The 25891-nt window shown below is 35.7% G+C and overlaps 4 protein-coding genes across 4 annotated transcripts; 1 reads left to right on the forward strand and 3 right to left on the reverse strand.

Moving 5' to 3' along the window:
* Positions 1-4591: 4591 nt before the first annotated feature.
* On the reverse strand, positions 4592-7357 carry LOC109188390 (mediator of RNA polymerase II transcription subunit 15-like). Its single transcript, XM_019339041.1, has 3 exons — positions 6929-7357; positions 6033-6323; positions 4592-5938 (listed from the first exon to the last, which is right to left on the reverse strand). The coding sequence occupies exons 1-3, from the start codon at positions 7088-7090 to the stop codon at positions 4895-4897; spliced, it is 1497 nt and encodes a 498-aa protein (XP_019194586.1). The 5' UTR covers positions 7091-7357; the 3' UTR covers positions 4592-4894.
* A 2091-nt stretch (positions 7358-9448) lies between these two features.
* Positions 9449-10229, reverse strand: LOC109187555 (CASP-like protein 1C2). The gene is made up of 2 exons (XM_019337782.1): positions 10036-10229; positions 9449-9942 (listed from the first exon to the last, which is right to left on the reverse strand). Exons 1-2 carry the CDS (start codon positions 10203-10205, stop codon positions 9627-9629), a joined length of 486 nt encoding a protein of 161 aa, XP_019193327.1. The 5' UTR covers positions 10206-10229; the 3' UTR covers positions 9449-9626.
* A 4097-nt stretch (positions 10230-14326) lies between these two features.
* On the forward strand, positions 14327-20535 carry LOC109187240 (DNA-directed RNA polymerase II subunit RPB2-like). Its single transcript, XM_019337392.1, has 25 exons — positions 14327-14611; positions 14789-15010; positions 15098-15388; positions 15493-15690; positions 15807-15871; positions 15949-16035; positions 16114-16234; positions 16337-16381; positions 16479-16616; positions 16700-16772; positions 16869-16945; positions 17025-17132; positions 17206-17322; positions 17472-17627; positions 17731-17835; positions 17941-18060; positions 18148-18225; positions 18308-18403; positions 18493-18608; positions 18685-18754; positions 18839-18892; positions 18986-19129; positions 19242-19541; positions 19673-20095; positions 20173-20535. The coding sequence occupies exons 1-25, from the start codon at positions 14327-14329 to the stop codon at positions 20290-20292; spliced, it is 3609 nt and encodes a 1202-aa protein (XP_019192937.1). The 3' UTR covers positions 20293-20535.
* Positions 20536-22638: 2103 nt separating this feature from the next.
* On the reverse strand, positions 22639-23397 carry LOC109187239. The gene is made up of 2 exons (XM_019337391.1): positions 23293-23397; positions 22639-23182 (listed from the first exon to the last, which is right to left on the reverse strand). The coding sequence occupies exons 1-2, from the start codon at positions 23363-23365 to the stop codon at positions 22752-22754; spliced, it is 504 nt and encodes a 167-aa protein (XP_019192936.1). The 5' UTR covers positions 23366-23397; the 3' UTR covers positions 22639-22751.
* Between the last annotated feature and the right edge of the window lie 2494 nt (positions 23398-25891).

Genomic DNA, 25891 nt, shown 5'->3' on the forward strand with positions numbered 1-25891 from the left:
CAGTGGGTTCGTTAACTTTCCGTCTTTTAGTAACTGAAAAATCCAATTTATCCGTTTACCGTTAATACGGAGTGGTTTTTTTTTGGGAGCAGGTAAAAAGACCATTTTTTGGTCCTCCACCAACAAAATCATTAAAATATCCCGCATAGGTAGCTCAACTAGTCATAAAGGTGAAATTTTGAAAGAATGATCAGGGATCGAGTCTCACTCGCGGCAGTGTGGGAGCAACCTCACAAAGTGAGGGGGACTCCTTGTGCGCGATCTGTCGGGCCGGAGTGTGGGCCTCACAAAATGAGGGGGACTCCTTGTGCGCGATTTACATCCTCCCAAATGCTCTGTCGAGTCGGAGTGTGGGGGGGGCCCTTAGAGTTGGGGTTCAGCCTTTTGGAAGATTGAAATATCGTTTGGCATTTTGATCTTTAATTACGATTTTTTTAAAAAAATAAACATAAAAATATAATGGGATCCACTCACTTTGTATAAAAATGATCAAAATATCTTTATATTTAACTACATTTCAACGATTTTGTTGACGGAAAAAAAAAAAAATTCAACCACAATAATACTATGACCAAATGTGGATGTTCTGATAAAAAGGAACTAAAAATAGATAGTCACCTATAAATTTAAGATAAAAAATGAAATTAACTCAATAACCTAAGATGTTTTTTCACTTAATTAAATTTTTTTATTTAACCCTTAAAATTTAGCTACCTTAAAACTTTGTATTAGGTGCAACATTCTTCAACTTTGTGTTCGCGAGTGCCAGTATTTTCAAACCTTGGCCGTTACGCATGTGTCACGCACTCAGAATAAAGCGGCCGACCGCCTTGCCGTGACTGCCCTCTTACATGAGCTTGGAATTCTCGAAAACGTTTTGTGAGAGGACAACGTTGGGGCTGGAGTGAGCGATAGTGCCCAGTGTAACTAGGCACTTTGTTTTTTACCCACGGTTCTTTTTCTCAAAATAATAATAATAATAATAATAATTTAATTTGCTCCCCGGTGAATGTGGATGAAATTGTGGAGCTCGATTGGCTTCATGGAATCATGGGATCGGAGAACATTAAATGCTGGCACAGTGGACACTGGACAGCTTGCGACTTGCGTACACAAAAATTTCAACATTATGTCGGTACGTTGACTTGCAAGTTGCAAATAGCCTAAAATCAGACTGATAACTGGGGAGTGGGGGACCTCATCGGCCATCTCCCTCATTAGTATCCACCAATCAAATGTCCAAATGGGTGTTTGCCTTTGATCATTACATTTCTTTATTCATTTCGCATCGCATAATATATATACGATGTTATAATTTATACAATTGTATATTGATCTAAATATTTTTAAAATATTATAACAATTTCATTTCGTGCAACGCACAGACGCAAATACTAGTAAAATAATAAAGAAAAATATCAAATAAGTTCAACTTTATACGATAACTCAATTAAGTCTCTGAACTTTAAAAAATAGCAATTATACTCATCAATTTGTGATTTTCATGCATTCAACCTCATCCACAAACTTCCCAAAGGCAAAGATTTATGGCCTTCTAGTTGATTATCCCACATTTTTATTACAGATTTAGTATAGCAAAAACTTAATTTGAACAAATATGTGCGCAGGTTGCTTTAAATTGGAGTGCAAAATCTAAATTTCCAGTTTTACTCTTCATTTTAACACCAACTTAACGCCAAAGCTAATGGGGGACCATTTTGGCTTAAAATTCAAAAGTCGGAGGATTACTTTGGGAAAATTAAAAGTCAAGGGACCAATTTGAGAAAAGGTCATAGTCGGATGACCATTTTGGAAATTAACTCAAAATTATATTGTTTGGTAGGGAGGAATAGAATTATTGAAAATGAGAATGAAATAAGTAATATAAAGACTAAAATGTCATTGTGTAATAACAATAACAACAACCACCACCAAAGATATTTTTGTCATTTCTTCCCTTTTTTGCAATTCACTCCATGAATTACAATTTAACAAAAGAAAGAAATTGAAATTCTATGTAATCGTAATCCCTCCAACCAAACACTATAATTTGTCTTGCTATGGATAAAGTAGGAAAGAAATTCTATCTTGGTGTTTTAAATTTGAAAAGGTTGTAAACATTGAGTGTTAAGTAAATATTTTATTCTCAAAAAAGTTTCGGTCATACTCTTATACTAAGTTGTATAATAATTGTTAAATGCAAGTATTACCTTTTTGAAAGTTCTCTTGTTATCTTCATGTGAAGTTGACTAAGGACGTGTTTGGTTCGTACATGGGAATCAGAATCGAAATCGGAATGAAAATCAAATACTTGGTAATGATATAAATTTTGGTAAAAGTATTTTGCATGTTTGGTAGTATGATAGAATTGGAATGATTACCAATATTGATGTTTGGTTAGTATGACCCTATAATAGAAATAAAGATTTTAAAAGTACAAAAAACAAAAGATCCCATGAACCAATTAAACAGCCCCTAAATGTATATTGATCGAGTGCAATTGTTGTTTTACCAAATGTTTCTTTGTTATTCATTTGTACTAATTTGGCTAGTTGTTGCGTATTGGTATTGCCTTCGCAAAAATCTTCTTGTCATCCTTGTGTACATTGTATATATTGAGGGCAACGGTTGGTTTATCAAAAGTTTTATTGTCATTCTTTTGTACTAAATTGGTCAGTTGTTACATACAAGTATTGCTTTTTTAGAAGTCCTATTGTCATTCTCTTGTACTAATTTGACTAGTTAAATTAAACATGAGTATTGCATTCTCAAATGCCCTCATGCATCCAATTGTTTTTTTTTTTCTTTTTTTTTCAAAAGTTCCTTTGTCATCATCTTATACGAAGTGCATTTGTTGTTATTTGCTGAGTACAAAGGTTCCTTCCTCACTATAAAAGCAAGGTAATTTTCATAGCAAAAGGAGGTCAATTTCAGCATATTGTCTAACTCCCCACCCAAGTAATGTTCATAGCAAGTTAGACCACATGGCAAGAGGGGGTATTACTCTACCCAATGAAAAATACTTGGTGTACTTCTATTTTAAACTCTCAACTTGTACTCCCTCTCACATATTCTTGATGTAGACACTTTTCTGTGGATCCACATGATGAAAATAATCAATCCTGATTTGTCACCTCAGGAAGTATAAATGAAGGAGTAAAATTTTGGGAGTCTATGTAATAGAACTCTTACCCAATAATCTCTTTTAAGTAAATGATACTTAAAGTGAGTTGTTGATCACCAAGTACACCTCATGTAAAAAGATAACAGAAACTCATTCTTTTACAGGGCGTTTGGTTGGAGAGGGGGGGGGGGGGGAGGGCGTTTGGTTGGAGAGGGGGGGGGGGGGGGGGGGAATTATGTGGGAAAAGAATTGTAATTCCATGGGAGTTGAATTACTGGGAATAAAGTGGAAATTTAAATTTCAGTGTTTGGTTGATAGGAATAGAATTACTGGGAATTTCAATTCCAATGTTTGGTATACATGGGAATTGAAAGGAAATAAGTAGTATAAAGTCAAAAATGTCCATTATTGTTGTTAGACATTAATTTTAGGTTAAAAAAGGAAGGGGTAATTTTGATTCATCACTATCTTTTTTTTCCCAGGAATTAAAATACCAGGGGGGGACATGGGATTTTAATTCCATGAAAATGGGGGAATTGCAATTCCATGAAATTGCAATTCCCTCCAACCAAACTACGGAATTTAATGGCCTTTGGAATTAGGTGGGAATTAAGTGGGAAAGAAATTTAAAATCCCTCCAACCAAACGCCCTGTTAGTACCTAATTTTTAAAAAATAAAAAATTTATAGAAAATGAAGTGAAACATCTATTGCATCAACAAAATATCAACTAATTAAAGCCTTTGGTAGTTAGCATATCAGTTAATTTTAACTTATTTGATTACTATTAGCTGTTTGACTTTGATTAAATAATTAATATGAGTGTTTGATTAATTAACTTTTTGTAACAACTTAGTGTTCTAAATGCTAAAATTCAAAAAGCTTCTCAAAATAATTTTTTCAATATGTTTTTTAAAAAAATCATTTTGCATGTAATCAGTTATCAACTAACAGTTAATTTATCAAATACTTTTCTACAATCAACAAATTCAATCAGCTAATAGCTATTTACCACACACTCATAGTTTATATGAGAGATTTTCAACAACACGTCGTATTGAATGATATAAGTTATGATGAATTACCATCCAATCAATACAAAATTCACTCTTTTCTAAACATGTCTTAAAAGAATACATTTCACTTTATTACCACGTTTGATCTTTAATTCCCCCCCATCAGTACTCGATGTCTTGATGTGAACATATAGATCTAATTTCCACACAAAAAGTCAAAAAGTGCGCGCTCTAATTTGGCACGTTTATATAAAACGTGAAGATTTTGTTTTCGTTTTTGTTTAAATGCTTGAGATACACTTTTAAATTCACCGATTAGTATATGCACAACGAGAAGGTGCAACTACCTATAACCCATCACTACAGTTTTAGTGAGAGTAAAAGCAAGACAAAGATTGGAACAAACTCAACAAAGTAACTCGAATCATGAAGAAACAATGATTTTGTAAAAACATCGTACCAAAGATGTGTATTGGATTATATGTCGTCATTGAAATATATATATCAAAGAACATAACCTTACAATGTATAAGAAAGCAGGGAAGAGGCCACAACAAATAATATAGTGCACCTCTTGATTTTATACATACCAAATTCCCATGCTATCGTATCAAGTTTTATTGAACGCAAGGCATATATAGTAGACAAAACCACCGGGTGAATGTGGCGTAATGATACAGACCGAGATGGTTGTTTGCCTTAACCATGGTCTTTCAGAACACAGAAACGTGACAGCTAGAAAGATTCAAGGTTACTTACCATCCTCTATAGGGGGCACCAGAAGAATGGCCATTCAATCGATCAAGCACGGTGTTGAAATCAACAGGCTGACCGGTCTCCTCCAGCTTTTGGATCACATTTATGACATGATCGCCCCTGTAACCCATGTGCATGAATTTCTCGGTTAATTCATTGTAGGGATGGTTGCGGATCAACTGTGGTGGACGAGCCATTGCATTAGTTGTGCTAGGAGGAGTAGGAGCTGGCTGTGGGTTCTGGGCAGTGAAGCTTGATGGAGGATAGCCACCTTGTGGGAAGTGAGGATGTGGGGTTGAATGACTCCTTGCCCCTTCCCCATCATAGATCACGTAACCATTACCTTGTGAAATGGAGGGATGGGCTGTGCCGAGTCCATACCCCTCCCCAGGTGCCCGAAGAGTGGGTTTGAGATGCTGAACTGGAGTTTCTGGCTGAACTGGCTTCCCAGCACCAGCATACCCATAACGGATTCCCCCCTCGGGGCTGCTTGCAACTGGTCGAGACATAGGCATATCGGGGGTAGGATTTGGTTGACTGAGCAGGTAAGGAGGGAAAACGGCAGGTGGCTGCTGCTGCTGATAGTTAGCTGTAGCCTGAACCCGTGGGGTCAAGTTCAATTGAGGTTGTACAGATTGTGGTTGCAACCTAGTATGTTCTTGTGCTTGGGAAGTTTGGAATTGAGGAACAGGTAGTATGTATGGACCGTGAGACAACTGAGTTGGAGGTAAATAGTATCCCTGTGGTTGCGAAATAGCTTGTGATGAAATTGGCGGGGGAGCTGGGACAGGCGGCAGTTGATGATGTTCCACTGGTCGTGGTGCTACCTGGTGTGGTAGTGCAAGTGCCAGTTGCAGCCCGTTAACTTCCAAAGAATTTCCACTCATTTTGGTATCAGAAATATGTTGGGCATTTCTCTCTTCATTCTGCTGAGAGTTGTTACCTGAATTTGATTCTTTCTGTGCAAGCCGAATCTTGGCCAGCTCCTTCTGAGCTTCGGCAAGTTCTTGCTTATCTCTCAGAACCTGTACTGACCTGTGAACCTGCAACCAGAATAGTACAGATTACAGAACCAAACCAATCAATAGCACACTCAGAATTACGCACAGACTAAGAGAAATATGCTAATATACATACCTCTTGAAGATTCTTTTCAAGTGAATTGAGCTTGGTATCCGCTGCTCCATGATCACGAATCATATGAGACTGTACTTCTCCAATCGATTTATCAAGATTGTAACAATATAATTCCAACTGAGACAGCCGTGAACTAATTCCCTCAAGGAAACGCATCAGATTGTCAGCATACTTCTTCATGGTCATGTCAACAGTAACCATAACATCTTCATTAAATGACGATTCTTCAGGAAGCCTATAAGGCGGAGCAGTAAACATAGATGATCTCGTCATTCTGTTTTTTTGGAACTCCTGCTCAATACAAGAGACACATTCCAGGTAAGCAGCAGAAACTGAGATCAAATTGATTAGGTATCTCCTATTAGTACATATTTTACCTTCAAACAACTTTCTTAAAAGCAATAGCAAACTCAACATTGCAATTTCCCACAAAGAAAAGAACTTCAATCGTCACCCCCTTCATATTATATAGTTAATAAACTCTCATTTCATCTGGTTCTTACTTCTTCTTAGTATCAATATTCAATACCATTAAACAGCTTAAGTTTTACAGACATGTGTATGGATTATCAGAGTAAATAAGCTAAAAGCTTGCAACATAATCTTTGCTAAACATGTTATAAGGATTATTTAAGATATAATCCCAATAATCTAATTAAATACGGAATAAGCTTTAACAAACACCCCAGTGACCAATGAGTTCCCTTCTCAGAAAATTTTTGAGCAGGCTAAACAAACTGTTGTATACAAAGATTAAAACTGAAACCCATATTCCAAAACTTTCAGATTCAGCAATTTACAGCAAAGTTGAACAGTAAAGACTCCAACTTTCACCAGTAATCACCAAAGCCCTAGCTAAAACCGCAAGAATCAAACACCATGAGAAAAAGAATAACCTTTGCAGAAGTGGACGCAGCCGCGGGATCGGAGTGGAGGGTGCCATTAGAACTGGCGTGATTGGAGTAATCTTCGTAGGAGCAAAGAATATCATCGGAGGCGGCGAAGTCAAACCCTTTGGAGACCGAATTGTTGGCCGGAGCTGAGGATCCAGATGCCATAACCGCGAACAGAGAAATCTAACACTTTTGCTGAAGCTGCGAATATTTCTAAAGATTATATGCAGAGAGAGGGGAAGAAAGGTATCGAAGTAGAAGTGTAGAAGCAGGTGTGTGTGGACACATGAATTTCGGGGTGTACAGTACTGAAGCGTTTTTGATGAACCAACGTGAAAATCATGGCGGTTAGACTTCGAGGTTTGGTACTGAAGAAAGGCAGGATAAGGATTAACCCTGACCGACCATAATTATTTGGTCGCTTCTGTGTCTCCTTAAAAAACAAACAAAAATTAATGACATTTCTACGGTTGAGTTATATTATAATGGTTTATTCAATCTTTGAATTCTTCAGTCACTATTGAAGTAGGTAAATTATGGTCGACGTAATGTTATAAGGACCCTAACAAAAAGTACATTTTTAATATATTAAATATATATTATTTTGTATTGAATATACATTATACAATATAATGTATATTTAAAAAAAAATAATGTACATTTCTTAAATATAATGTACATTATTTTTATACTGAATGTACATTATTTTACAGTAAATAAAATATGGGCCATACAACTTGTGTACGTAGACCATGGTCCATACAATAATGATACATATTGATCCATGGAATCCGTGATAAGTACGTGCTAGCTACTGGGCCGATAATAATAATGCATTAATAATGGATAAAGTATGGTAAAATTTAAGTGATAAAATAGAATATTAGTTTTTTTATGTGAATTGAAATTTAAAAGAAAAAAATTATGAGAGTTTTTTTTTACTGTGCCAAGCTAAAAAGGTTTTATGTATTTTTTTTTCTTTTTGTGATATTACATATACATAGTGAGACTTTATAGAAGTCATTATAGTAGCTTATCTTAAAGAAAATGGAGTTAAAATAAATGAAATGAAACCCAGCTTCCTTTAAGGTAGTTGTTATGCTATTATTTGTAGTGCGGGAAAAGGGGAGAAGTCTTCGTTGAGAAGGAGAAGAAATAGTCCCTCATTTACAATCTCAAAGAAGGAAACGTATCATTTTATTGTTTAGAGTAGAATAAGTCTCTTAAAATATATAAATTGTCACTTTTATACATATATTTCGTATATTTTGTACTCTAGTTATAATTATTGAGAGGAGAAAATGTGGCTTGATGTTGCAGAATGCAGGGTACAAATCTATAGCTTAGTTCACATACGACTATGTGGCTGCTACACCTTCGTGCTTACAATTTTTGCTTACTCTACATGCCCCACTCCCTTCCCTTGGCGTAGTGTGTAATAACCGTACCATTTATCTTTGTCCATTGTACTCTATGGTTGGGATACTGCAACCTTGTATTTCATTAACAAGTGTCTGGATGATATTGGATCATTGAATTACTATTTTTATAAGAAAAGTTTTATATTAAAAAAAAAAAACTGTAATGTGAATTGGATGGATAAACGGACACCCTCAAAATTAAATAAATTCTCGTTTGAAAACGACGTTATACATACAAAAGTCCATAGTGCACTGTAAACTCTGGTTCATTGTATAAGGATTTGTTATATAATTGAACATAACATACATGAAGATATAGGAGAGCTCATCTTTATAAATTTTTTTATTAAAATTTTAAATAACATTTTTATAAATATATTATAAACTAAAATATTTTTTATAATAATAAATAATGAGAAATTAAAATTACTTTAAATATTATTATATTATAGTGTAAGTATATTAATTATTGTTACTTAGAATTTAGAAATAGTGGTTTAGATTGATCGAGTAAATGATATATAAGTTTATATTTATTAGTGTAAATGTGTTATTTAATTTTAGTTTTAGTTGAGCTTGACCGATAAGTTCATGATTAGCCTGAACCGATAATTCTGACATCGCGAAATCCTAAGGCTAGCGTGAAATCGAAACCAAACGGATTAATCCGATTGACATATATCCCTACCGATAACATTATATATTTACATGTTCTGTAGTGAATTTATAAGGTGACTTGAATCATTTACATGTTATGAAGTAAATCTCAATCTGTCAAAGTTGTGGGAATATTTTTTCAAAACTCATTCAGCTCCACCGAATGTATGTACCCACTCTCATTTTTCAATTTTAGTTTAGCTGTTCAGCCTGCCCTGAAGTTTAGGGTTAGAGCCAACTCCACCAAAAATAAAATAAAGTAAAATAATTTGATGGGCATAACTGATAAATCCAACAACCCTAGACCCAGAATTGAAGCATGTGTTCAATCTCAACTAAAAGCTCAAATTGATAGTTGGATTGCACACCTCAACACGAAGAGGGTTGACATTTCTAATTCTCTTAATAATAAAATAATATAATGATAATAAATTAATTTATGATCTCATAATAATCCCAATCAGATCAGTTCTCCATTGAAATTACGATCGAGCAGAAAGAAGCTAGCTTGTGATCATGATCTCGATCTCACTCAGCTCATTGAATTTACAACTTAGTATTCACCTTTTGGGTGTATACTACAAGTAGATATGGCAGACATATATAATTATAAGTAAAAATACTTAGCGAGGGATAGTGTGGATGGTATAGAGAAGGAGCAAGATATACAGTATGACACCAAGGAAGGCGGCGATCAAAGCTCCGGCGACTTGGTCGCAGTATTTGTGAAACTTGTCGCAAATCGGCAGCCACCCCGCGTAAGAGTTGCCTTCCTTTCCCACGTGAGCAATGGCCAGAGCTGCCGACACGCTTGACGTCAACAGCATCGTCATTACCACATCTGAGACTAGAGCTAACCGCCAGAGGAAATTCTTGGGAGGTGGGAAAAGCCTGAGGATCCCATACACGCTTCCAACAGCGTTGGCAATAAGGAAATACCTTAACAGAAACATATATGCAACAACATTAAAACGCAAAGTCGATCGAATATAATTACAGGCCAGGCCGGCGGGGTAATCGAAAGAAACTTACTTGAAGGCGGTGGTGTGGCTATACTTGGCTTCAAAAGGAGCAGAAAACAGGTAGATTTTCTGATGGCTAGTGGCCATCACGAAGGCTGCCGAAACCGTGGCGCCCAAGGCCAGAAGCCTTAGTGAGACATAAAGAATCCTTAGCCGCTTCGTCGTCTTTGCAGCCTCCATGGATCGGAACACCAAATAAAATAATGAATTAATGAAATCTGTAAGGCATGATTATGGGAGTTTAATAGGTTTAAGGATCATATATATTACTTGAGAAACTGGAAGTGTCGGATAGGAAAGGGGGGCTTGCTTATAAGCAAGCTAAGAGTACGTACGTGTTAGTTTGTGGTAGTCTTACCTATATTTTACCCTCTGATCTATCTGCCCAATAGCTCTTGTATGATCTGATGAGTATTGTTTTGAAGTCTTTAACTTCTTTAATTTTCCTAGCTATAGGGACAAGACAATACTTGATAAACTCATGGTGGTTGAATGTTGGTTTTGACTGCCAGGATTGCTTGAGCTCCCTTTACTGTAGATCTATCCACGACTGAAATGAGCATTATATTATATTCTTATTTTTGGTTGAGTGTCAGTACGTAGTATTCAAAACCATTTACAATGGTCAAATGAGAATTCATGCTTTTATTTATGTTTGAATGGCTAACTTCATTGCTATTATATATACGGGAATTATAACCCTGTTTCTTGTCAACTGCGTATAAAAGTGATAAATCACACTAATAAAACATTGTGTGATAGACTGAATTGAGAGCAATCTGTTCAATTGAAATTAAAGTGTATTGACAATAATTAAATGTTTCATGACATTTTGATATAAAAATTATTGTTTCATCCACTCAATTATTTTGTTTGTAGCTGCAAAGCAACAATTTGATGAGTAATTCATAGCTTGTGGCACTTTCTTAGCTCTCTATTTGCTTTCAATAGTCATTCAATACACAATGACTCCATCAATTTCTTCACGCCGAATGAGTGAATAACAGAAAACTAATCAACGTACACGTACAAAATTAAAGTATTAATTCGATCATCAACATCTTAATATATTATAAATTGATGCAACGAAGAGACAAAAGGAATGCCTACTTACAATAAATTGTACGTGAATTATTATTCATATTGTCCATGTGATAATTTGAGCTTTAATAATAATCAAAGCGAGTGGTATTTAATTTGCAATGAAAATTATTAAATAAGACATCAAATTAGTAGTAACAATGCAATTAGATCTCTAAATAAAAACCCTTCAATTAGATTACAATTCAACCCTTAAACTTGTAAAAAAAATGTGCAATAATTAGCACTACCATACTTTGAGCAGGTTGCCATTAGTGTAACCCCAATAGGTTTTTTTTTTTTTTTTTTTTTTTTTTTTTTTTTTTTTTTTTTTTTGGGGGTGGAGGGGAGAGGGGATAAGAGAGAGAAAAGTGAATATGTTGTTGGAATATTTATTTTTTTATGGGCATCACCACATGTTAAAAAAAAAAAAAACACACACACACACAGCTAGCTGTTGCATGTCTCACACACCAACAACCCCTAGCAAGCGCGTTATGGTGGTCACCAATTAACGACCACCCTAACTATTTTTTTTTTCCTTTTATTCATTTCTATTTCCTTTTCATTATTCCTACTATACGTGGATTGAAAAGAAATAAATAACAATTCAAAAAAAAAAAAAAAATCTCACACTATTTTGGAGTTGTTCTTAAGTAACATGTACCTTTTTAGGTGATTTGACATTGAGCTAATATAATAATAATTATAATAATGATCTTAGATTTTGATATTTAATTTTTGAAAATAGATAGGAAAAATAAAAAGCTTGGTTGAGCAAGGACAAAGACCAAAAGTTTCGTTGGAAGCAAGTTACGTTTATCCTAAAAATAAATACACAATTCTACGTCAAATCACTCTAATTTATTTTAAAAAAATCTTATACGATGTGAATTTGATAAAAAGAAGTATTAATAAAAATCAAATTCAAAACATTCATGTACAAGAATCATGTTGGAATTACTTAGTCACCCTGACTAATAAGTACTTACATTTGAATGAAAATTAGTTAAAGGCTTGACTTGTATATATGGGTAAGGATCAAGCTCGTACATGATATAGATACTTTAAATTTGTTAATTATTAATGAATTACTGCTACATAGTATTCCAGAAGTCTTCAATTTGACCACCAGTTTGAATTGCCATATTGGATAAGTAAAATATATCAGCCCAAACAAAATTTATCCTTTTATTATTCATTTTTTACAATTTTTAATATATTTATTTACTTATTTATATATTCCTAAATATTGTTGTTTTTTTATGCTAAAAGAATTGTACTCTCTCTGTCTCATTATATTTTATCTATCATATTTATTATTCAATGGTCAAAATAATCATTTCTTCTTTGTTTATATTTGTTAATATTTTTTAAATTCAATTTTTTATTTAATTGTACTTTTAGTGTAATTTTTAAATATATAAATTATGCATACAAATAGTAAACTTAATATTATAAAAAATTGTATTAAAAATAACTTCACTTAAGTCTCATTAATTAAATCAGACACATAAAACGAGACGGATAAAGTATATTTAATGATGATAATATATTATTGTTAATTATGTTTTAATGTTAGGCATTGCAATCACCTAAATGGAAAATCTTTTTGTGGAGAGCTGTTTCTGGCATACTTCTCACCATTGATAATTTGATTATTAAAAGAGTAGAGGTGGATCTTATATGCCCGATGTGTGGCCACGTACATGAGAATATTATGCATGCACTGATTCTATGTGATTATTCTAAAATGGTTTGGAATATTTCGGGATTACCTGTCACGAATATTCTAACCAATTTGTTCCCATCATGGCTCCTAGGCGTGCTGAACTCGTTGACGGAGGAACAATTGAGACTGGTCGTAGGTGTTCTATACTATCTATGGAATGCTCGGAATTCGGCAGTATGGGAGAAGGCACTGCCACAGCCTGGATCCACGGTGAGGAGGGCGGTGAGGGCCGAGGACGCATACAGCAAGCTAAATCACACCATGCGACAACCCGCTGCCACGGTGGAGCCAGTAGACGACACGCAACATCGACTAAGGTGCTTTTTCGACGCCAGCTACAGGCAGCACATAGGAGATGCAACATATGGAGTTGTGCTTCTCAATCACGATGGTGCTTTCGTGGCGGCCACGGCCGACACCCTCCCTGGTGCTTTTTCACCTCTTATGGCGGAGGCACTTGCGTGCAAGGAAGCCCTCTCATGGCATAAAGGGCGCGATATATTGATAGTCGACCTACTTACGGATTGCATGGAGCTGCGAAACCTGATACACTCAAGAAGTACGACTACTCGATCTTATGTTGGGGTCATTGTTGACCAGTGCAGGACATCTATGTCGTTATTTACATATTGTTCTTTAAATTATATTTTTAGGGCTGTCAATATGCATGCTCATACTTTAACTTCGTTAGCTTTCGATTAGGACCATCCTATGTGTTGGGACATAGTCCCTCCTGACTCTATTACTATGTTCATTCATTAATATACCAAGTTGCTTGGCTTTCAAAAAATGTTAGGCATTGCAATCGTTACACCCTGCACCACGGCGCACAGTGCACTGTGCGCCCCGCGCCTCTCAAAACGACGTCGTTTTGGGAGGCGCGGTAGGAAATTGACATGATTATGTATATTTGTTTATACAATTATGTATATTTTTTATACAATTATGCATTTTTTTATACAATTATATACATCCGAATCAGGAAATTTTTGTGTATTATGTTAAGAGTTGATGTGTATTATGTTAAAAGTTTATGTTTATTATGTATTATGTTAGATTATGTGTATTATCTTTTTTAAAAAAATATGTGTATTTTGTTATATAATTATGTATATTTATGTATACAATTATGTGTATTCTAGTATAACATTATGTACATTTTTGAACATGAGATTTTTTTTAAAGAAAATCAACTGCCAAACACTGAGTAGCGAAATTTAAAAAAAAATAAAAAATTGAAACGACGTCGTTTTGCATCTGGACGCACAATTCAACGCGCGTCGTGGTGCAGGATATAAATTGCCTAGGCATTGTGCATAAAATGTTAGTAGTAAAGCTAAGGTGAACAGTCATGCAAGTGACTCAACGTAAATTAAATACTGTACGTAATCAATAACTAATCTTGCGGATTCATAGCAGTACACAAATTAAACCCAGATTATTGACAGCGATCGAGAAGCAGTGGGGTTTTGGTTTCTGGGGTGGAAAAATGTATGAGGAGAATGAATACGCGGATGAACCTTTAGAGAGGAATATTGAAAGAGACGAAGAAGCAGAATACGAGGAGGACGATGAAGGTGCCGAAATCGGGCAAGAGGATGCATGGGCGGTGATCAGTGCATATTTTGAGGAGAAAGGTCTGGTGAGGCAGCAGCTCGACTCCTTCGATGAGTTCATACAGAACACTATGCAAGAAATCGTCGACGAGGCTTCTTACATTGAGATCCGCCCTGAGGCTCAGCATAATCCCGGCCGTCAATCCGACTTTGTTGAGGTTTCTTAATCTTTCAATTTCCCGTTAAAGTTTCGATTATGATTCCTAGATTTTTTGAACATTGTTACTGCATGTCAAGCTTAATGAATAATCGAAATTCTCTGTTGCAGAAACCTAAGCATATATAATAACTGCAATGTCTTTGTTCATTTTTCTTGATTACTCGCTTCTGTGCAGACAATTTATAGGATCAAGTTTACTCAGATATACCTGAGTAGGCCTATGATGACAGAGTCTGATGGGGAGACTAATACCTTATTCCCAAAGGCTGCGAGGTTGAGGAACCTCACATACTCATCACCATTGTACGTAGATGTCGAAAAGGAAGTGATAAAGAGGGGCCATGACTATGAAGAAGTCACAGAGAGTCAGGAATTTACCAAGGTTTTCATTGGGAAGGTACAAATTAAATTAAAGGTCTGGTATAGGTTTGACAGTGAATTGAATTGGGATTTTTTGATTATTGTTTAATTTTTGTGTTTGCAGATTCCTATAATGCTTAGGTCGAGTTATTGCAGCTTGTATAACCTATCTGAGAAAGACTTAACAGAGTTGGGAGAGTGTCCTTATGATCAAGGTGGATACTTCATAGTTAATGGTAGTGAAAAGGTTCTGATTGCTCAGGAAAAGATGAGCACCAACCATGTCTATGTGTTCAAGAAACGACAGCCAAACAAATATTCATATGTAGCTGAAGTCCGGTCTATTGCCGAGGGCCAAAACAAGTCGCCTAGCAGCATGTTTGTCAGGATGCTTTCCAAAGCAACTACCAAAGGGGTATCTGGGTGTTATTTTCTTTAATTTTTTACTTTATTTTTTTTCACTGACCAGCATGTTTTGTGAATGTAAAAGCTTATGAACATTTATGTTCTTCATTCCAGGGATCCTCAGGACAATATATATATGCTACTCTTCCTTACATAAGGACTGAAGTGCCTATTATAATTGTCTTTCGAGCATTAGGTTTCGTAGCAGATAAAGATATATTAGAGCATATATGCTATCACTTTAGCGATCCTCCAATGATGGAACTGCTTCGCCCATCTTTGGAAGAGGCATTCTTGATTCAAAACCAGCAGGTCGGTATTATACTATTATAGCATTATCGATTTTTTTTTCTGTAACAATTTCTGTCTTTTAGTCATGTGATGATTAGAAAAGCTATTTTGTGTACATAATTTGTCAACTTTTCTAGGTTGCTCTTGACTATATTGGGAAAAGAGGATCAACAGTTGGGGTCACCAAAGAGAAAAGGATCAAGTAAGGAACTCAGTTAATAACTTCAGTGTTACCAAACTTTTATTTTGCCAAGGAAAACCAACCTCCATATTCCACAGGTATGCTAAAGAGATTCTGCAAAGGGAAATGCTTCCACATGTTGGTACTAGAGAGTATTGTGAGACTAAAAAGGCCTACTATTTTGGGTGAGCCATATTTCCCTATCCACAACAGTGTTAAATACTTGTTCCATTGGAAGATTCACATTTTTATTATTTCCTCAGATACATCATCAATCGGCTTTTACGATGTGCACTTGGCCGAAGGCCAGAAGATGACAGGGATCACATGGCAAATAAGAGGCTGGACCTTGCTGGTCCTTTGTTGGCAGGCTTATTCCGAATGGTCTGCAATATCTTCATTTTATTTATTTATTATTTATTTACTTCTATTGCCAATGTGAAGGGAATCCATGGTTGTACCTAATAAATTTGAACACTGGCACAGTTATTCAGAAAGCTAACCAGAGATGTGAGATCATATGTTCAAAAGGTTTGCATCTGGCATGTTCTGATACTTCCTTTTTTTTTTGGGTATCATTTGAACCTGTTTGTAATTTGAAAGTAAGCCTTATCCTTTGATGAGCCAGTGTGTTGACAGTGGGAAGGATGTAAATTTGCAATTTGCCATTAAAGCAAAAACTATTACAAGTGGGCTCAAGTACTCTCTTGCAACTGGGAACTGGGGGCAAGCAAATGCAGCTGGTACAAGGGCAGGAGTTTCTCAGGTTCTGATGATTTTACTTTCCTAAGCTGATATTACTATTCTATTCACTTGTCTACATATAATTTACCAGATAATTCAAAGCAGGTTTTGAATCGCTTGACATTCGCCTCAACCCTTTCCCATTTGCGCAGATTGAACTCACCCATCGGGCGTGAGGGTAAAATTCTTATCTATCACTCAGTTTACTAATCTTGTTTGTTTTTTTTTCCTAGTGCTTGTTTCTCATCATAATTTTACACTTTTGCAACTTTAGGTAAATTAGCAAAACCTCGACAATTACACAATTCTCATTGGGGAATGATGTGTCCAGCAGAAACACCTGAAGGACAAGTAATACAATGCATGGTGATATTTATGTACTAAACTAATATCGTGTTCTACATATTTACACGTGCTGCTGTTTTAACAGGCCTGTGGACTGGTAAAGAACCTTGCACTTATGGTCTACATAACTGTTGGATCAGCGGCAAATCCCATACTAGAGTTTTTGGAGGAATGGAGCACAGAAAATTTTGAGGTACACAATCAACAGAAGTTGCTTGAGGATTGAGTTACCGTATGTTCACAGGCATGATGATATTTTTCTTCAGGAAATATCTCCTGCAGTTATCCTTGAAGCTACCAAGATTTTTGTAAATGGCTCCTGGGTTGGCATTCATCGTAACCCTGACTTGTTAGTGAAGACACTGAGACAGTTGAGGAGACAGGTCTGTGAACTCCATTGTTGTCTAATATTTGCTTTCATCAGTACATAATTTTCTCAATTAAAAAAAAAAAATCTAGTTCCTGATTTCCTCGAATGTATTGTCATTACAATTTGTTAATGAACTTAAGTCCTCCCATTTATCTGTTACAGGTAGATGTCAACACTGAAGTTGGAGTGGTTCGTGACATACCATTGAGAGAACTCCGCTTATACACGGACTATGGCCGTTGTAGTCGTCCGTTATTTATTGTGGATAAAAAAAGACTACTGATCAAGAAGAAAGATATTATGATGCTGCAGGAAAGAGTATGTAGGCTCCTCAGTTTGTCACTGTCTATTAACTTTTCTATGGTACTAATCTTATAGGTTTTTTTCTTTTTTCTTTTTTCTTTTTTTTTTTTTCCTTCAGGAGTCCCCTGAGGAATGTGGCTGGCATGATCTTGTGGCAAAAGGATTTATCGAGTATATTGATACAGAAGAAGAGGAGACTACAATGATAGCGATGACAATAAATGTTAGCCCCGAATGCTTCTTAATCTAACTATGGTATCATATTTAATGAAAACACTTTAGCAGTTCATAGATCATTTTTATCTGACGTTCCCATTTAATAATTCAGGACCTTGCAAATTCAAGGAGAAATCTAGAGGACTTACAGCCTTACACACACTGTGAAATTCATCCATCGCTTATATTGGGGGTTTGCGCATCAATTATACCTTTTCCAGATCACAACCAGGTCAGTTTTCCATACAATTTAGCTATATCTACTACTGTTTTACCCAATGCTTTCCTGTTAGGGCTAATGTCAGACAATATAATGCAGTCCCCTCGTAATACTTACCAATCAGCCATGGGAAAGCAAGCAATGGGAATTTATGTTACAAATTACCAGTTTCGAATGGTATTTAACATCAGTGCTGCAATCTGATCTTCATTGTTCAGAACACTTTTTCTGCTTTTCTGACTGATATATTGTTGTGCAGGATACATTGGCTTATGTTCTTTACTATCCTCAGAAGCCTCTTGTCACTACCCGTGCAATGGAACATTTGCATTTTAGACAACTCCCAGCTGGCATTGTAAGGACTCTATTGTTGTTAGCATTTGTGGTTAGTTGACTTTAACTTACTTCTACACTGCTTGACCTTTTTGTGGTGGTTTTGTAAAGAACGCTATTGTTGCAATTTCCTGTTATTCTGGATACAACCAAGAAGATTCTGTCATCATGAACCAATCTTCAATTGACCGTGGCTTCTTCCGATCTCTCTTTTTCCGCTCATACAGGTATTGCTTATTGCACCTATTCTCATTCCATTCCATTCCTGATTGTGGTTTCTCAAAGTTCATTTTCATTTTATAGGGATGAAGAAAAGAAGATGGGAACACTTGTGAAAGAGGAATTTCGGAAACCTGATCGGGAGAATACCATGGTTTGTCTGTCTGCTATTCCAATCCCAAAATGGAAAATTTGTTGTTTATAAGATTAATAATGATGAAGGTGATAAATTTTGTAGGGAATGAGACATGGATGCTATGATAAATTGGATGATGATGGGTTTGCGCCTCCTGTAAGTGCAAAAACACCACAGTATATACTGTTAGAGGGGTGACTAAAATTTTTATCATGTTAGTTGTGAACTTGAAATTCTGACTGATCCCAGGGAACAAGAGTTTCTGGTGATGATGTGATTATTGGAAAGACCACTCCCATTTCTCAGGATGATGCTCAAGGACAACCTGCCAGATATACAAAACGCGACCATAGTACTAGTCTACGCCATAGTGAAACAGGAATCGTGGATCAGGTTCAGGATACATACATACACAATCTCTTCTCTTGTGATTATATTTTATCGATCGAGTTCAGATTTGTATTTTTCAATTTTCAATGAGTCTTCTTGTTGTGTTGTGTTGTAGGTTCTGATGACCACAAATGCAGATGGTTTGAGATTTGTGAAAATAAGGATGAGATCTGTGCGGATACCTCAAATTGGAGACAAATTCAGCAGCCGACATGGGCAGAAGGGAACGATTGGAATGACTTATACTCAAGATGACATGCCATGGACACTTGAAGGCGTCACTCCTGACATCATTGTCAACCCGCACGCTATTCCCTCTCGTATGACTATCGGTCAGCTTGTCGAGTGTGTCATGGGAAAAGTTGCAGCTCACATGGGAAAGGAAGGAGATGCCACCCCTTTTACTGATGTTACTGTAAGTACAAGTGTAGAACTACACTCACTCCAAAGAAAAGTTACCTGCAGATTCCTTAGATAGATTGGTTGCTTGAATGACAGACTCCTTCAACAAACACTAGGACAATGCTTGCTTTGCTTTGCTTTCAGGTGGATAACATCAGCAAAGCTCTTCACAAATGTGGGTATCAGATGCGTGGGTTCGAGAGAATGTACAATGGTCACACAGGGCGATTGATGAGCGCAATGATATTCCTGGGACCGACGTATTACCAGAGACTGAAGCACATGGTGGATGACAAGATCCATTCTCGTGGCCGGGGTCCTGTCCAGATTCTCACCAGGCAGCCCGCAGAAGGGAGGTCTCGGGATGGAGGGCTGCGCTTTGGGGAAATGGAGCGCGACTGCATGATAGCACATGGAGCAGCACACTTTCTGAAAGAGAGGTTGTTCGACCAGAGTGATGCTTACAGAGTTCATGTATGCAGACACTGCGGTATAATTGCACTCGCTAACCTCAAGAAAAACTCTTTCGAATGTAGAGGCTGCAGCAACAAAACAGATATCATTCAGGTAAAACACAACATCATACAAATCTCCTCCTCTTATCAACAACTTTCCATTTCTCAACTTTAAAAATTTCCATGCAGGTCTACATTCCATATGCATGCAAGCTTCTCATACAAGAACTCATGTCAATGGCAATTTCCCCAAGGATGCTTACAATGGATATAGAGACACTACATGAAAAGATGAAAAATGCCAGATAGAGATCAGAGACCCAAACAAAAATCTTCTTCATAACTCATGAGAGGACTTTGCAAAAGAGCAACAACTTAACTTTCTAAATAACATTGCATTATATTGTTTCCTGATCATGAAACTACTTCCACAATACATGAAAAAAGATGTAAAACACCAAAAAGTTCATACCCAGACATAGAAATACCAAAAGTAAGCATACTAACCAGCATGCTAAATACATACCAAAAGTTCAACTAACATAATCAGATTACTCATCACATTTAATTTGTTCCTTTTGCTGAGCTATAATAAGACCTTTAGCTTCCTGCACTAAAAGCTCAATCTGCTCAACCAAATGCAACAGTTTGTCCAAGTTTCGAGATAATGCACTGTCATCACCAACAGATTCACCGTGTTTCTCATCTTTCTTAGAAGCCAATTTAATAGCAGTTTCAACAGTCAATTCTTCAACGCCAGGTACAGAAAAGCCACCATTGCAAAAGCAATTCTCATTCTGCATATTTCCATCATTACCATTAAGCAATTCCATAACCACAGAGTCCACCTGCTGAGACAATTTAACAGCATCGTTAAGCTTCTTCAAAGGCATCACATCAAAGACATCTTCTTGATTTTCCTGAGACAGTAACATCACATTCAGTCCAACATCCTGAGAATTATCAGCTTTTTCCACAGACATGCAGCCTCCATTCAGTGAAGGTAAGGTTCCTTCTCTAGTAAAGGATTCAATGTCTTTATTATCCTTCTTAGAAGCCAATTGAGCATCTCCAACGACAATGCCATCACTCTCAACAGCTTCCTCCAACTCAGATACTACAACACCTTCATCGGACTTGGTGCTGTCAATTTCTTTGGGCACATTTCCATCTTCACCATCAACCAATCCCATAATATCAGACTGCAAACCATGTTCTTCAACTTCCTGATCCACCTGAACAACATCACAAAGCTTCTTTAAAGCTGGAGACTCTGTTGAAGGCGCCACATCAATGACATGTTCTTGCTGAACCAGATGAACAGCAACATTTGACACCTCTGCAGCAATATCAGTTTCCATTGATCCAATTTCATTCTTAACAGCCACCTCAGACTGCAAACCATGTTCTTCAACTTGCCGATCCACTTGAACAAAATTATAAAGCTTCTTCAAAGCTGGAGACTCTGTTGAAGGCACCACATCAATGACATGTTCTTGCCGAACCAGATGAACAGCAACATTTGATCCAATTTCATTCTCAACAGCCACCTCAGAGAGACAAGTTCCACAGACAACAACATCGGACACCACCTCAGGTACTGTCATATCTCCACCAATATTACCCTTAGGTTCCAGAAGCGTATTGGAGACATGTTCTTCAACTTGCTGAGACAGTTGAACTGCATCATTTGACACCTCTGCAGCAACATCTGTTTCCATCGATCCAACGCAGCAGCTCTCAGTGGCTCCTAAACATCAAAACATAAATACTGATGATCTATCTGAGCAGTAAACAATAAATTAAACCAGAGAAAGCTAGTAAACAAAATAACGCACCGGCTGTGCTCAAAACAAGTTCCGCTTCTGCATGCTTTCTCCTAGAAGCTCTCCTTTTCTTTGGACCTGAAGGCATTTTCTGCTATGCTTTCTTGTTAGAATGCAACGTCTGATGGAGTGGTTTCTTGTTAGAATAGATTATTGCCTGAAGTGATTTGATCGAATGTATATATGCATGCTTTATATAGAAGAGGAAATTAATTAATTAAATTATTATGGGGGTGATCTGATGAGTCCCGAGTTGAGGATGATCAATTGCACTTCCTTCCTTCCGCGTTCCCCATGAAAATGGAGAACTGGAAAGGTTCCGCTCATTCCATCATTAATGCATGCTGCGCTGCCTAAAATTATTAATCTTAATTAACATTAAATTACAATTTGTCACTCATTTTTTCCTAATCAAGATCATATCTAACAAGATTGAGACAAATTAATTAATTAATACATCAAATCAAATAATCATTTAAATTACAAATAATAACAATGCAAATGCCACACTAACATACCCTAATATTTACATGCATTAATCCTGTCATAGTCTAATGGATCACCGAGTCACCGTAATTTACCTATATATAATCAATCTTGTTTGGCCGTGGTATGTCTCCTAATGGGTAAGAGAATTTCGCTTTTTGTAAACAAGTATTTTGCAAATGGTCTAATTTTACTTATGTTTTTTGCAAGTTTTGTTGAGCATTTGAAACTTATTTAAGTTGGACTCAACTTTTCAACAAGGCAGGAACCAAGAAAGCTTACGTTTCAATAGAAAGTTGATAGCATTATATTGCTTCATGCACATAAACAGAACTACCATACCAAAACTAAACCTTACTAGCCAGGGGGCTTTAATTTAATACATACCAAAATATTTTAAGCAAGCAGCATAGTACTACGTAGCAACTAGTAAGCCAGCTAGAAGGTTGTTTACATTTATTGTTGGTGCTTAGTTACAAGACCTTTCACCTCCTGCACTAAACACTCAATCTGCTCCAACATTTCCACCACCTTGTAAACTTCAACTTCATCTCCAACACCACCACCATATGCCTCAATCGCATTATTATTATTCAGTTCTAAAGGGTATTCAGATGGGTTCACAAACACGCCGCCACTTGATTCAATATCGTCTGTCTCATCTTCCTTATTAGGAACCAAATGGAGAACAGCATTGCCAGTATCACAGACAAGAACCTCGGACAGGTCGCCAAGTGTTTTGCTGGGTAAGTGGCAATGGTAATCCTGCAAATAAGAAGGCTGTTGCCGAGCTCTCCCTGTTCTCCTGATAACTGGGACTTGTTCAGGAGTTTCATTTTCATTAGGCTTCTTTTCATCTTTAACAATGCAGCAGCTGCCACTCACTCCTACAAATCAAAAAATAAACAAGAGAACATATATATATAGTGGTAGTGAAGAAAACAATATAATTAACCTTGTTTTGGGTAATTAAGCTGCACTAACTGATAATATATACCATCTGTGCTGGGAATAAGTTGGGCTTCTGCTTGCTTTTTCCTAGCCGCTCTCTTCTTTGGACCTGAAGGCATTTTCAATTCTTATGATTTTCTGATATGTAAGTTGCAAGAATGAAACCCTGAAGGCTATAAATTGAGGAAGTCACATAAGCCTATTTATAGTGAATGACAAAACTAATTATAGCTAAAATCAAATAAAACTAACCACTAATGACTATAACCCCATTATCAAATACCACTACCCCACTAAACAATTAATCCCACTAATTAAAATAACTAACTCACTAAACTTGATTTAATATAATAATAATAATAATAATAATAATAATAATAATATATGATGGGATTATATAGCCCAATGAACAGGGCCCAAGCCTAAAACTTACGCAAATTATGTCGTGCAACCGTATGCACCATGTATGGTGCACACGGTTGTAAAACGGCGTCGTTTTAATTTAAAATTACGCGTTCAACTAAAAAGAAAAAAAAATAGATGCCGTTAATGGTGTTATGCCATGCATAATTTGAATTATATATCCAGAATTAATGAACTATATATCCAGAATTAGTGAACTATATATCCATAATGAATGAACTATATTTTCATAATGAATTAACTATATATTCAGAATGAATGAACTATATATTTAGAACCGATAAGGTCAATTATGAATGTGTATTATTAATTTTTGAATGTACTATTGTCAAATTATGAATATATAATTATGAATATATAGTTATGTAATTCTGGATATATAGTTATGAAGTTATGAATATATCTTACTGTTTGAATACGAAAGGAAACCGCCTAACACTGTTAACGGCAATCCGAACGAATTTTTTCTTTTAATGAAACGACGTCGTTTTGCAACAGTGTACACCATGCATAGGGGTGGGCGTCGGTTCGGTTCGGGTGATACCCGAATTTTATTGCGGATATCCGAAAATTTCGGGTGATCTTTGACACCCGATATCCAAATCAAATTTAATTCGGATATGTTCGATTTGGGTGAAATTATTTCAGCTTTATTTCGAATTAGTTTGGATATACCCAAAATATTATTTTATCAATTTTGAATTTTTTTAATGATTTTATTATTTTATTATTTATATTTTTTCATATAATATCAAACTAAAAATAAGACAAATACTAATAATTAACCAATAGAATTTTAAAAATTAATATATTATTAATTATGAAATACATTTAAAACTTAATATATATTATATTATTATATTTATAATAAAAAATCGGTTAGTTCAGGTTTCGAATCGGGTGTGGATAGAATTTTTAACACCCGATATACAAACCGAATTTATATTCGAATATACAGAAATTTAAAATATCCAAACCGATAACTATTTGGGTTCACCCAAAATTTAAAATTCTATTCAAATTTCAGATATTAGTTCGGATAATACGAATTACGCCCACCCCTAAATCCATGCACAGCATAACCATTGTAAAACTTATTGGAGAAGATTTGAGGCAATAGGTAGGCAAGTATCTTATCTAACAAGCTAAGATTGATAGTTTCAAAAAAAAAAAAAAAAAGATTGACAAATGGAAATGGGCACTCTGAGTCTCTGACATTATTATCTCCGTAAAACAAGAATGGTGACTGACGTCTGACTGAACAAGTAGGCTACGAGGCTGTCATAGTCTCACATTATTTGTATTCCAAGTCGCAACTTGCAAGTTGCAAGAGCAATGTTAAGTTTTCAAAAAGCAAAATACTATATACACAAACAAAATCTTGATATAAACATTTATATTGAAACCCACATTAAAAAATAAAGCTTATCAGTGTCCGTCAAAAATTATAGAATAACATTTAAAAAGTAAAATTTGAGAATTCATGTAGTATAACTTTTTAAAAATACTTCATGTACTCTCACTTCTTACTCTCTATTTTACTATTTCCTTTCATTTTTAAATTTTCAATAATTTTGCAGCTTATATATATATATTATATCATATTATTATATCATCCATGCATATATGCTTTTGGTTCTACGCCTTTTTGACCAAAAACTCAAAAAAGAATTGAAGTTATTTCCTTCATACATGGGCTCTGTTTGGCAAACCTAGCTGAAAAGCTATAAGCTAGAAGCTGAAAGCTGAAAATGAGCTGAAAACTGAAAAGCTATAAGCTCGGAGCTGAAAACTTAAGAGCTGTTAAGCTAGCTGTTATGATTGAAAGTGTTTGATAAAATTAGCTTTTTGACAAGCTGATAAATGTAAAAAGACTAAAAAGGACATCTTCATAAAATTTAAGTTAGTTTGTTTACATATTAAAATTTAACATTTTGTCTTTAAAAAAAATTAACGTTTTGAAATAAAACTATTAGCATAATCATGATCTAGTATCTCATAATGAAGTAGCAACATTGTTGCGAATCATCAGGTACGAAACCTAAAAATAAAAAATAAAAATTATTCCGCGCGTATTTTATTTTCTCCGTTTGTTTGATTTTTTTGATGAATAATTTCTTCCGGTTTGCAATTATATAGGATGATAGCTCCGGGAAGCACTCCGCGAAGTCGCCGTTCTCGAGGAAGTCATCGGCGGCGACGGCGGCGCCATCATCTTCCGA

The sequence above is a fragment of the Ipomoea nil genome, unplaced genomic scaffold (genome assembly GCF_001879475.1).
Source record: "Ipomoea nil cultivar Tokyo-kokei standard unplaced genomic scaffold, Asagao_1.1 scaffold1421, whole genome shotgun sequence".
Taxonomy (NCBI): Eukaryota; Viridiplantae; Streptophyta; class Magnoliopsida; order Solanales; family Convolvulaceae; genus Ipomoea; species Ipomoea nil.